The sequence below is a fragment of the Vanessa atalanta genome, chromosome 3 (genome assembly GCF_905147765.1).
Source record: "Vanessa atalanta chromosome 3, ilVanAtal1.2, whole genome shotgun sequence".
Taxonomy (NCBI): domain Eukaryota; kingdom Metazoa; phylum Arthropoda; class Insecta; order Lepidoptera; family Nymphalidae; genus Vanessa; species Vanessa atalanta.
This window is the reverse complement of record NC_061873.1, coordinates 4,524,683-4,537,432: the sequence shown is the minus strand read 5'-3', so window position 1 is coordinate 4,537,432 and position 12,750 is coordinate 4,524,683. Positions and strand designations below refer to the sequence as shown.

General features: G+C 33.1%; 2 protein-coding genes across 3 annotated transcripts; one reads left to right on the top strand and one right to left on the bottom strand.

Moving 5' to 3' along the window:
- The first annotated feature begins 876 nt into the window (after positions 1-876).
- On the top strand, positions 877-6,112 carry LOC125077278 (TATA box-binding protein-like 1). 2 transcript variants are annotated; one of them, XM_047689184.1, is made up of 5 exons: positions 877-1,135; positions 2,643-3,244; positions 5,173-5,267; positions 5,498-5,592; positions 5,678-6,112. In XM_047689184.1, exons 2-5 carry the CDS (start codon positions 2,658-2,660, stop codon positions 5,813-5,815), a joined length of 915 nt encoding a protein of 304 aa, XP_047545140.1. In that variant the 5' UTR covers positions 877-1,135; positions 2,643-2,657; the 3' UTR covers positions 5,816-6,112. The 2 variants fall into 2 exon arrangements, with proteins under 2 accessions (XP_047545140.1, XP_047545139.1); XM_047689183.1 differs by having other exon boundaries at positions 5,498-6,112.
- Positions 6,113-6,435: 323 nt separating this feature from the next.
- On the bottom strand, positions 6,436-12,260 carry LOC125077276 (cytosolic carboxypeptidase 6-like). Its single transcript, XM_047689182.1, has 12 exons — positions 12,203-12,260; positions 11,830-12,077; positions 11,654-11,748; positions 11,201-11,417; positions 10,706-10,871; positions 9,993-10,060; positions 9,749-9,907; positions 9,511-9,602; positions 8,601-8,815; positions 7,510-7,657; positions 7,093-7,271; positions 6,436-6,698 (listed from the first exon to the last, which is right to left on the bottom strand). The coding sequence occupies exons 1-12, from the start codon at positions 12,258-12,260 to the stop codon at positions 6,505-6,507; spliced, it is 1,839 nt and encodes a 612-aa protein (XP_047545138.1). The 3' UTR covers positions 6,436-6,504.
- Between the last annotated feature and the right edge of the window lie 490 nt (positions 12,261-12,750).

Below are 12,750 nucleotides of genomic sequence, written 5' to 3'. Positions count from 1 at the left end.
GAAGACAGTTTAAAAATAATATTAAATTACTTATAAAAAAGCTGATTGACCTACCGATCAGCTACCAAATGTTTCTGTTACTAAATAATAATTAATATTATATTATTTTAATTTAAAACTTATAATTACAAATAAATTTAAAAAAACTTATTTGTGTACATTTTAAACTAATTATAAGAATGAAGCTTTATTTTACTTATAACGCTGTTATTGAAAATAGAAAAAAAATTTTAGTTTTTCAACCAACAAACTTAACTCTTTTTTTTTTGGAATCATTAAATTTTATACCTACTAAGTAATATAAATGATATGAGTAACAGGTGTAATTATAAAACAATATATTAAATTTTAAAATGAAACAATAAAAAAACATTATCGTATAAAAATTGCTTTAAAAAATTTCCTCTTGTTGCTTGCTTCTTTACATTATTATTTTCAATATATTAGTTATTATATTATTAAAGCTATTATTATAAGCATGAAAAGGAGGAAACATAAATCTCATTTGAGCAATTGCGCATTGCATAATTATAATGTCAACTATAACATTTACAGTTTATATAAACACTTATTTTTTAAATATTATGAAAATATTTATGAAATAGTATACTCCTTAAATGTTTATAGTTTGTAAATAAGCTTGAGACGAGATGAAATAAGATTTTTGGAAATTATAATATAAAAAACATCAATGTTCTCAATATATATTAATATTAATAATTAGGCCCTAGTTTTACGCATAATAATTGTAGTTTAGTATAACATATTTTTTTTAACAGGGTATCCAAAAAATATTGAAAAATCTTCTGTTTCATTCATTCATTTATTTATTCTTTTACAACTCGTTCACATGCAGTTGTCGAACGAATGATACCACTTTTGTTCTCGTACGAATAGAACATGGCGGTGCTAGGCAGGATGTGCAAAAGCTTTTAATTTCTGCGCTAACGATTTGCATTTTTGGTTTAATCTTTATGACAACAAAGTTTTTTTGAATGCTACATTACATGCATTTGTAATTGTGGATTATTTTAACTTTACCAAGGAGTAAAATTTTTGGACCAAGTTGCAATGAAAATTATTACTTCATTGGTGGTATAAAAATAATTGTGACAAATATAGCACTTAATTCCAGGTAAAATATACTTTTAATTGTTATTTATTAAGTTTATAATAGGTAACCAACATTATCAATTTAAGTCATTTATCATCGCAGCATCCGTTGCTTTGTCATTCAGTTTCAGCTGATCCTTACTTGTTCTAGATAACGTTCCATCGGTAGTCTTTTTTGTATTTTAGCATACGAATAATTCTTTATTTTTTTATATTTTTTTGAATGTTACATTTTAAAATTTTAAATTCAGGATGTTAGCATGCTTAAGTTTTAATATTTTATCTTTGTATTCTCAATCACGTGTGGTTTAATCTTTATTATGGGGTCAATAACTGCTGACTGTTGCTTATTTATTCCTTAATCTCAAATTTAAGGCGAAAAATAATTGTCAACGACCTAAAATAGACTGATAAAGTAGTTAAGATCTTTGTAAAAGAATAAATTTAACAGTCAGAGGGCGATTGGGTCGTTTTTATAAATGTCGTTTTACACTCCATTATTTCGGATGCTTGTCACATAAGTAGGTGCAAGTGCAATCTGTTTTATTACCTGGTGGTCTGTGGAAGCATAACTATAGCTTGGGGCGTATTGCGGGGGGACGCGAGGGGCGAGGACTCGTCCGGCAGTCAGCTGTGCAAGTGTCATGTTGTCGGCGTTGTCGCATCTCGCTACGTCGTGGGAAGTGGCCTAATTTGGTGCCTTTTTTGACTATTCTCTTTGGGCAAAGGAGGGCCTAGGAGAGTAATGACCCAGATCCACAAAAGCATTGCAGATTAATAAAATATTGATTAGTTTAGAGTGGGTGTTGGCTCTGAATATGCCTTTTAGTTATTGCATTGTTCAATTCTTTGACAAGACAATTATTTTATCCATTCTGTATAATCTTTTCTATTAATTAATCATGCAAAACATTTTATTGACTATTCAATCAATATTTCATTTGGATTATTCAAATGAATATATTTTTATTGTGAAAAACTCCTAAGGCTTAAGCGAGTATTGTTTTAAAAATTTCGAAGGTTTATAAATTATGTAAAACAAAACAAGTAAGAACAAGCAATGCAAACTTATTTCTTACCTAATACTTAAAACGCACAGAACATAGTCATTCTTACATGTGTATGTTTAGTATTGGCTATTGTTGTGTAATCAACAGTTTTCAATAAAGTTCTCTTTATGGTTTGTTTCTGGATACAACTGATAACTGAAACAGCTTAGATTGAATTGCATTAATCAATGTTTCTCCATTTTCTATGATTCATATCCTGTCATTTGATAAGAGTATATTATTTAAATACAGGCAGTTTTGATGCTAATATATTAATAGAATTACATTTTTACTGTTACATATTTAAATACTGTATTCATATTTAAGAAAAAAATTTTAGTACATTAATGAAATATTGTTTTAAAATGAAATTAAGTAATAACTTATACAAGTACTAACTACTAGTATATTTGTTTGTTTTATTTTTCAATTTGTTTACATATTTATCTATGTGTTTTATAAGTATATTTTGCTTTTCAGCAAGCCGTGGTGGACATGGCTACGCTTATCCAAGAGAACGGTATCAAGGAGTTGAGTAAAGGAACACACGGAGTTGTTGTGAACCATGGCATGACAACACATGGCGTTCCTAATCACATGGTGCCAGATCATGAATATTGTGAAGCTGGCAAACCAGAACAACCCCCACAACAATGTCTCGAGACTGCAGATGCAACAGTACAACAGGCCCCTATGGAAGAAGAGGAAGAAGAAACCCCCGAAATAGACATAATGATAAACAATGTTGTGTGCAGTTTTAGTGTTAAGTGCCACCTAAACTTGAGAGAGATCGCTTTAAATGGTGTAAATGTCGAGTTCCGACGAGAAAATGGTATGGTGACAATGAAACTTCGCCGCCCCTACACAACAGCGTCAATCTGGTCGTCAGGACGTGTGACGTGCACAGGTGCGACCAGTGAGGATCAGGCGAAGATCGCAGCACGGCGATATGCCCGTGCCTTACAGAAATTAGGATTTCAAGTGCGCTTCCGCAATTTTCGTGTAGTCAACGTTCTGGGAACTTGTCGAATGCCTTTTGGTATTCGAATTATAGCCTTTTCAAAGAAATATAAGGAAGCAGAGTAAGTAAATGTTAAAGCTTTTTTTTGTAATTTTTTTCATTGTCCTAAGTTTCTGAATATTTTTCAACGTCAATAAAGGTTCTTATCTCGTAAGCTCAGTCAGCTTGCTCAGTAGTCATCATCAATAAATAAATCAGTCAAATATCTTTTAGTTTTAGGTACCCAAGCTTAATTTATTTGGTTCAATGTATAACTATTAAAAATACTGTTACATAATTTATATTGCTACAAAACTCTTTACTTCTTCTATCCTTCAATATGAAATTATTCATAAGTACATAAGTATTGTGTTGCATGGCTTTTTTTAATTATTTCTGATTATGTGTATTAAACAGTTCATTTATTGATTTACTTTTTGGTCTATGTCAACAATTTATATCATACTCTACCTTGAAAAGTTATAACATAAAATATAATAAGTACATAAGATGTCACATAAATTAGTATTCTGACAAGCACAATGTCATTGTGCTTATATAATTCATAGTTTATGTATAGCCTTTATATGTTAAAGCCAGTGAAAGACCTTAATTTCAAAATAGTTTTGATTCAAAATTAATTTCCAAAAAAGTAGGTGTGTATAGATTTACAACCTTTTAAATATTTTACCATGGTAGTGAAATATGTATTCATGTTAGTTTCTTCTTAACAAATGCAGACTTCCTCAACGCATCTTTCTTTGCTGAGCAAAAGTAACCCTTTCATATATTTATACGAATTTTAATTATTTAAATAAAAAATTATTTGCAATCACACAAGGCACACCATAAGGCTTTGAAAGAATTCTGTTATATTTACACTTTGTCAATAATCATGTATGATTTTTTTACTATTAAGTGTTTAATTTAAGCCTGTGGCTCTACCTATGCGAAATTGATAAAACTTTACCTATAGCACATACTATCACCCCCATTCGACGATGTATAAATAAAATAAGCGGCTTATCTCCTTCCCCGGGACTTATACTGTCTCCATACAAAATTTCACCGATATTGGTTCAGTGGTTTAAGCGTGCAACAGACTGAGTTACTTTTGCATTTATAAATATAGATTATACATAGGATAGAAACAAATGAGAAAACCTTATTAAAAAACATTTAGAAATTTAATAAGATAATAGAAAAAAATAAATGATATACACGCTATATGTGTTAAAAAATTAGAACATTATTATTTCAGTGTGCCTGCATATAATATAATTTGGTTAATGGAAATATATTATGAATTGTATCTAAATAGTTAAATGCTTTGGTTTAGCGATGATGAAGGTTATAAGTGAATCTGATTCTTATATTTGTCTATATTATGTACTTTTATTTAAAATATAACAGTATAAATTTTCAATAAGTATACCAGTCAAATGGTTTGTGTTAGTGGTGGCATCAGGTAGAATTTTCTACAATTGTATTTATAGTGTTTATAAATTTATTTATTGCCAGAGGCATATTGTTTAAATTTGTGCCTTCGTACATAATCATTGGTTGCAAATAAATGTATGAAACAGAGATACTGCAATAATTCTCTAGAACTTTTTGTTCATGAATCTAGCTTTATATATTCTTGTGTTCTTGACTATGTCGGTGTACATTTTTATTAATTATATATTTTTATTAATTATATTTTTTGCCTTGATTAATCCATGTATGAAACTAATTGAATTGGGTACACTATCTACTATGTTGTCTGATGCAAAGTTTCAGTTCAGTCATTTCAACTTGTTTATATATATTGAATAATTCTATGAATATTTTCTATAAAGTTAATTAATTTGACTTATATTTATTTTTAAGATGAGAGAGATATTGTATTTAGAAAATCAGTATAATTTCCATTATTCATTTTATAAAAAATTGTATGACTGATATATATATTTGAAATATATTTACGTTTAAATGATTTTTACAATGTTTTTTTTTATTATTTTGCAGTTACGAGCCTGAACTTCATCCAGGTGTGACATACAAACTTTATAACCCTAAAGCGACACTGAAAATTTTCTCTACAGGAGGCGTCACAATCACAGGTACCAACACTTCTTTATTTATTGCTATTTACGATACCCAATATATTTTTTACATATGGAATGAGACAATTAATACTTTGAGCATGTCGAAATATCGATATTACGTCATTTGTGGTAATTTAATTTCAAAATTTTTTTTCTCGATCACCTCGATCGAAAGTAAACTAACCAGTCTGAACTCTAAAAAAAGAATGTAAGTAACCAGTGGAACGTCGGTGTCCTGTGTGCAGCGCGCAGCGTGAACGACGTGCAGTCGGCTGTGGAGCGCATCTTCCCGCTCGTGTACGAGTTCCGCAAGCCGCGCACGGCGGCGGACGAGGAGCTGCTGCGCCAGCGCCGGGCGGCGCGTCGGCCGGCGCCCAGCGCGCCCGCGCCTCGCGAGGTGCCGCGAGAGACGCCCGAGGCGCCGCCCGCGCGCGTGCCTACCGACCCCATGCACCTCGTCACGCTGTCCGACGACGAGGACGCCGACGCAGACGCCTGGGAATGACGCGCCCCGTCCCGCGCCCACCCTCCGCTGTGAAACGACGGACTCTTGTTTGGCATAGAGCGATGACCGTCGGTCGTTAGTGTAACCGCGTGTGAATTGTCGGCGAGCTCTTTTCGGTTCATGCCAAAGATATTTATTAGAGGAGGTGCTTCGCGCTTGTCAACGGACGCCGCCGCCTCGCCGCGCCCGCGGGCCGCTTGTTCTCGGTTCGTTCGCGGATGAATTATGTTCGTGATGCTCCCGTGACCTCTATTAGTATGCGTAGGTACGGTTGATTCGTTTGACTCGTTCGATTCGAAACCAAATTGTCGTAATTGATAAATGATGAGATAATAAATCTCTTTACCGATACTCAGTCTCGTTTTTTATTTGCCGTTGTGATTGATGATTTCGTAGTGATAATAGCGTTCGCGATAATGATGTAAGGAAGTAATGACTGAATGTTAGGTAGATGTTAGTGGTTGTAAATACGAAAGCTTTAGACATTATACATTTAATTAAAATTTGGTTTGTTTTATTACAACATTTATTTAAATCGTAAAATAGTAAACATCAGTCTGGAGTGACTTAAGAAATCTATTTTAAGGTGCAGCCATAAATACAAATCGTGCATAATATTTTGATAGACAAAACGAGTAAATTGTATGTTATTACTTATAATATTAGTTATTAAGCTATGAAAATGGAAGCGCGCTTTATTGACACAATCAAAAATACTTTATGTTAACAAACGAGAGAGCCACAGAACTAGGAATCCGAATCGTGTGTGTCGTATTCGTCGCTGGTGAGCGGGCGCGCGCGAGTGCGCGTCGGCCGCGGCGCCCGCACCGCGCCGCCCGCCGTGCTGGCGCCAGTGCGGCGCCGACCGCAGGCGGCCGCGGGCGTGCGGATGTAGGCGCTCAGGTCCACAACGGCCAGCCTCGGAGTACGAACTGCCTTGCCTAATATGTTTAGCACAATTATTGTCATGTTTACATTAATACATTTATTAATAAACATATCTTAATAAAATTGTATTGGATAAAGTAAAAACAAGATGTTATGAATAATGTGTTAATTCGTTCTGACTAAAAGTAATCTTTGATAATGTGACAATAGAATAGTTTAAAAGAGTAAGTAATGATTTTCTTGTCGGTTGACTGACTAACCGGCGAGTTTTCATTGATGACAATGTGATTAAATAAAATTCAAAAGAAACCAAAAATGCGTCTACTTTTTGTTTCATTTTGTTATCACAAAATACTTTAAAATAAAAAAAAATTTAGAATGTGACCAAACAACATTTTAATTTGATTACCAAAGAATGCGTTTCGAGACATGTTTTAAATTATTTACCAGTAATGATGGGAAGATTGCTTTCTACAACATGAACCGTACGCGGCCTAGCTCTCAGGCCTGCGTTTCTTGCAGTTCGTACAGGAAGTGCTCGCAGCGCGGGCGGAGATCTGGCTGGTAAAGGTGGCGATAGCATTCGCGCAACCAGCACTCTCCTTTCCGGCGATGAGCTGGGAGATCTTACATACCGACCATTTCAATTTTTTTATCGTAGCAACTATCTAGCTACTTAAACCCTTATACATTAAGTATTTTAGGAATACACCATTCTACATTAATTCAGTTCTACATTAATTCAGTTCTACATTAATTCAGTTCTACATTAATTCAGTTCTACATTAATTCAGTTCTACATTAATTCAAATCTAAATGATAAATGGGACAAATGTAGAAATAGAAAATAATCAATAATTATACCTTTCTCGTTCATTGATTGGTCGTTTCCGTCGCCGCCTCCTCCGGGATTCCTTTTTCTTGATATTTGTACCCTCGCGAGGTGGAATTACACCAACGTGTCGGTAATAGTCACATAGTGCCTTTGCCAAAGACCTTCCTATTTTAAAATCTACCATTAAGTTTAAGCTTATATATTTTTGAATTTTTAATTCTTAAAATATTTTAGAAATAATAAATTGTTCCTTTACTTCAATCAATTCAGTTTATAAAAAATACATTATCTAATTAATTAAGGACAAACTAACATCGGCAGTAGTTACTAGTAGTGGCCAAGTTCTTACGACATAAAACTGCCGCATGGTTGGAAGAAATGTGACTAAATACAGTGGATTTCGGTTATAACGACGACGAAGGGACCACTGCTATTCCGTCGTTACATCCGGATGTCGTTACAGACAAAGGCAAAAAGATACAGACTTTTAACAGATTTTTAAGGATTTGGACTTAAAGCACTCTAATATTTTATAACGGTTTTTCCACATCGTAGTTATTGTTGAATGCAAAACATTGTATTCTTTGCACAAATCAGCATTGTTTGCACCATTTTTCAATTTTGAAACGATTTCCACCTTTTCTTTAACAGTGAACGTGCGTCTCGGAGCCATACTTATTCAAAAGTTTTAATATACACAGTTGCTACTCTGAATATCAATTTGTAACTGAACCATTTTAACTCGGAAACGTACACGCTTACCTACCTAATTACCTAGCTAATATCTATAAACAGCAAGTAAAGGTTGCAGACCATCTGTGTGGATGTAAACAAAAGATAAGAAAGCTCTTTTGTGTCTTTGGCGGCCGACTCCGGTCGCAACATCCGATTTTATTACAAACTTTTCCATAAAAACAGTCGCTACGTCCGAACTCGACGTTACATCTAAAGTCGCTATAGCCATGTTTGTACATACTATAGTATGCTTTAATTCAAGGGACTTAAATTTAACGTCGCTATAGACGAATGGTCGCTACAACCAAGGTCGTAATAAATGAAATCCACTGTATTATATTGCGTAAAAAGAGCAGCACTGTGATTGATTGATTACAAAGGATACAGGCATCTTCAGTATAGTGTAAAAAAGGTCCTCTTGGAGTTAAACGTCGACCACCCAAAGACGCTAACAGCGTATAGGAGTCGATTGTGCCTGTAGGGAGGCTGCGTCGCGCACTGCCCATAGCTAAAGGATCTGCATTATACAAACAAGATTCTGGCTTCCATGCCTCAACGCGCATTCCCAGAAACTTTGGAAGTACTGCATGACGTTCAAACCTGAACACATATTTAAAAAAAAAACGGTCGATTAATTTTCTGCTTCTGAAAAGTTAGTCCTAGAAGTTACGTGATAGGCCATTAGATTAATAAAAATGTATTGTGACTGGTTTGTACACAAGATGCTTGATATTCAATTATATAATATTGTTACACTATTTATTTAATTTTACCTCATATATATCGCTTTAAACGCTGTACACTGCCCATAGGGTACTAAAACTAGTGGGGTGTTTGCCACTATTCAATAAATTATTTGTTCTCAGAAAGGGCAGTTTCACTTAAAGTTTATTGCATGCTATTAGTTCTAATAATTAAGAATTAAATAATGGATTATGAATCTTAATAAACTAACGGTCTGTAAATAGCCCACTAGCCCTAGTCCTAGTTTTAGTCTAAAGATTATTTTTTTTGAGGAGGTTCGGGGTATATAATGCGGCTTGGTTATATCCATGAGCAAAATTTAAACAGGAATTCTGATTATGCTTAACAAGATTTTTCATATAACAATTCATTATCTTTAATAAATAAGTGGCCTCATTAAAACAAAAAATAAAAAAAAATATTAGTGTTATCCTACGAGTGCCTGTCGTAGGCCTGTCCCATATAAGATAAACAGATTTTAACACTTACTATAAAATACTACTTGCTACATTGAAGTTTTGTTTATAAGGACTTATGTAAGAGTAACATACCTATATACGTCATCGTATGAATTACCGCGTACAAAAACACCTTCGTGGCTTATATCGGAGTGGATATCTATAATAAAATCCAACTGCAGAGCCTAAAATTTATGATAAAAAAAATTATTATAAATTTTATGATATTTGCATATATAAAGAGACATTAAATATATATGCAATAAAAAAAAATTGGTTAGTATAACAAGTTTTCAACTTTTCCTAATCGCCTATAGCTACGAGTACGTACTTTTTCAGCTGTAATCTTTTTTAGCTGATCGTTGACCGCAATAAGAGCAGGGTGAGCGTAACTGGTAGCTTTGTTCCAACTGCGATTTAGATCTGAACCAAGCAAGTCTGAGCGCTGATTTCCTAAGAAGACGCCATCGGGGTTTAGCATTGGTACAACCTAAAAATAAATTAAATCAATATCTAAAAATATTTTTTTCTTATTTTACTTGTTGCAGATTTATGATAATTTTCCTATGAAGTACCTGGATTACAATTCCATTACGTAATGCTATTGCTTTTTCTGATGAACTTGCTATGTAATCTAAAAAACCTGAAACATGCCATACTTGTTTAATAGTATGTAAAAATACATATAAAAACAAATAGAAACAATAAAATAAATGCATTAAATACATTAAAATATATATTCAAAATAGAATATATATATATATACTTTTTTTTACATAAGCAGCCTGTAAATTTCTCACTGTGCTAAGGCCTCCTCTCCCTTTGAGCAGAAGGTTTGGAGCATATTCCACCACGCTGCTCCAATGCGGGTTGGTAGAACATACATGTGGCAGAATTTATTGTAAATGAGACTCATGGAGGTTTCTTCACGATGTTTTCCTTCACCGCCGACCACGAGATGACTTATAAACACAAATTAAGCACATGAAAGTTCTGGGTTTGAACTCGAAATCATCGTTTAAGATGCACACGTTCTAACCACTGGGCCATCTTATCATCTATATATATATATATATATATATATATATATATATATATATATATATATATATATATATATATATATATAGATGATATAGCAATAAAACTAATCCAAAACGATATCCAAAACGATTTAAGGCATACATCAAATTTTAGTAGACGATATTTAATAAATTTTGTTATATTTATACTTTACAGGAAAAATAGGATTTAAAACTAATAAAAAAGTGCAGGAAATATTAATAACCTTGACAAATATAAGAAGACGGTTGTTCACCGCCATGGACTCTTGCTAAGACGACAACGACACGTTTCTTTGTATCACTAGGCTTTCCTTTTGATAAAGATTCCTCTTTACTTTCTTCTTTAGGTATGAGGTTTCCAATAGTAATTAAATCTATTCGACGTTTTTGCTGTAACAAAGAAATATACCATTAGGTGAATACCAAAAGCGAAATATATAATAGTAATAATGTTTTTATTGGTTTACAATATGTTCCATATACCAAAGAGGCCCTGTACCCCTAAACTAGCAGACCCCGTATCTTAGGGGCCACTGACTTCCCAATCAGAGTTTACATTTGTTAGACTTATTAAAGTTTAAATTTTAAATAAATAAAGAGAAAAAAGTAAGCAATTTGATATACTACATGTATATAAAATAACAAACATGCATGCCTATGTGTATGTGTGACGTGTTTATATAGTCAATAAAATTATCTAAGTATGATTTAGGTCTCACTGTCGTTTGTGCAATGCTCTCTCTAGTAGCGAAGGTCTGAGCTCGCTTTTCCCAAATACTTAAATGCTTCTGCAATCTCGAATATGAATAAGGTGCTGCTGCTGCGAACTGGTAGACATCTTCTTCTTTATCAAATCCAAACGCTAAACTAAGTATCTTCCTACCTCGGTGCACCAGCGACCGATGGTAAAATATTAGTCGTCGAGGTATACGTTGCCTAAAATATTTTTAATTTAATGAAATATTATAATCAAATGTTATAGTAACGAAAAAACTAAGTAAAGCACTGATAAATGTTTTGTTCTATCATCTAATAAATAATAATTCCATTATGAAAAAAAAGAATATTAATATATTATGGCGCTTTAAAAAATAGATAGAATTTAATAATTTTGTAATTTTTACATTATATAATAATTTATTGATTACCAAAAAGGGATACAATTGTCTTACCACTTCGGCCGAGAAGTTGATCGTACCAAGGGAGTCATGTCTTCGTTAAATAAGTTGTTCTCTTTTCCTAAATTTACAATATTGAATATAACGCGCTGAAAATAATAAAAACAATAAGTAAGTTAGAAGGTCCACTTGTGGCCATAAGTGATATAATAATTACAATCGCTTGTTACCTGATCTTGTTTTACATTTTCAACCGTAAAATTGAACCAAAAACGCGAGCGCGGTCTACACGTGTCTGGTCTGATGAAGAGATCATATTCGAGCTCGGTAATATGGTCAGCGCGCCCTAGGTTTCCGCACTCGAAGGCTGCATCGAAGCATAGGTGACCCCGCTTCGCCTTCCCGCTGTGACCGGGCGGACGCACAATGAGGCGATTTAGATTCCCTAGCCCACCCTCTCCATCACTCTCTTCGCTGTCTGTAATTATTATCTACCATTGATTGCACTTATGACTTAATAATATATAAATTCAGTAGCATAAACCTTAAAAAAACTTAAGCAGTAATCATCTTTTTAAGATGAAATTCGATTAATTAATGTACCATTTCTAGGCCGTAAATATATCGTAGTATGCTCAAGGTTGTCAATGAATGATCCCATTATGGAGCCGATTTTTAAAGTACTAATTACAAAAAAATACCATTATAATAAATTTAATTTTATAATTTATAAAATAAATAAATACTTGGAGTACACTGAAACAGTGGTCTCTGCTCAAAGGCTTAGAGGAAAGTGTAGAAACTGTCTAAAGCTCCAATATAGAAAACCGTTTACCCAACACGCCATGAGTTAAAATTGAAAAGCTTTACTCAATTTATAAACTGGGTACTTCAAGTAAACTAAACACATTTTAAAGAACCTATTTCAATATATCTAGAACAATTGTGTAATCTAATTAAAACCTTTCGAATTATATACAGGATCTAGAAATATAAATACTTATTTTATATAATAAGCACATACGTTATTAAAAACAATCTATAATCATGAATAAATCAAAGATTATTATTTTATACATATATGTAAGTGTATGATCATGTAATATTTCTTGTATAGAAATAGCATCCCGCTTATGCTTGCTATACAAAGT

Bases quoted from the DNA above. Each gene is read 5' to 3' on its own strand.
- LOC125077278 (XM_047689183.1), top strand. From the start codon at position 2,658: ATGGCTACGCTTATCCAAGAGAACGGTATCAAGGAGTTGAGTAAAGGA. The intron at 3,245-5,172 runs GTAAGTAAATGT...ATTATTTTGCAG, and splicing joins AAGAAATATAAGGAAGCAGA to TTACGAGCCTGAACTTCATC. The intron at 5,268-5,497 runs GTACCAACACTT...TCCTGTGTGCAG, and splicing joins AGGAGGCGTCACAATCACAG to CGCGCAGCGTGAACGACGTG.
- LOC125077276 (XM_047689182.1), bottom strand. From the start codon at position 12,260: ATGGGATCATTCATTGACAACCTTGAGCATACTACGATATATTTACGG. The intron at 9,908-9,992 runs GTACTTCATAGG...ATTTATTTTTAG, and splicing joins GTAATGGAATTGTAATCCAG to GTTGTACCAATGCTAAACCC. The intron at 6,699-7,092 runs GTAAATAATTTA...TAAACATATTAG, and splicing joins CAATCTTCCCATCATTACTG to GCAAGGCAGTTCGTACTCCG.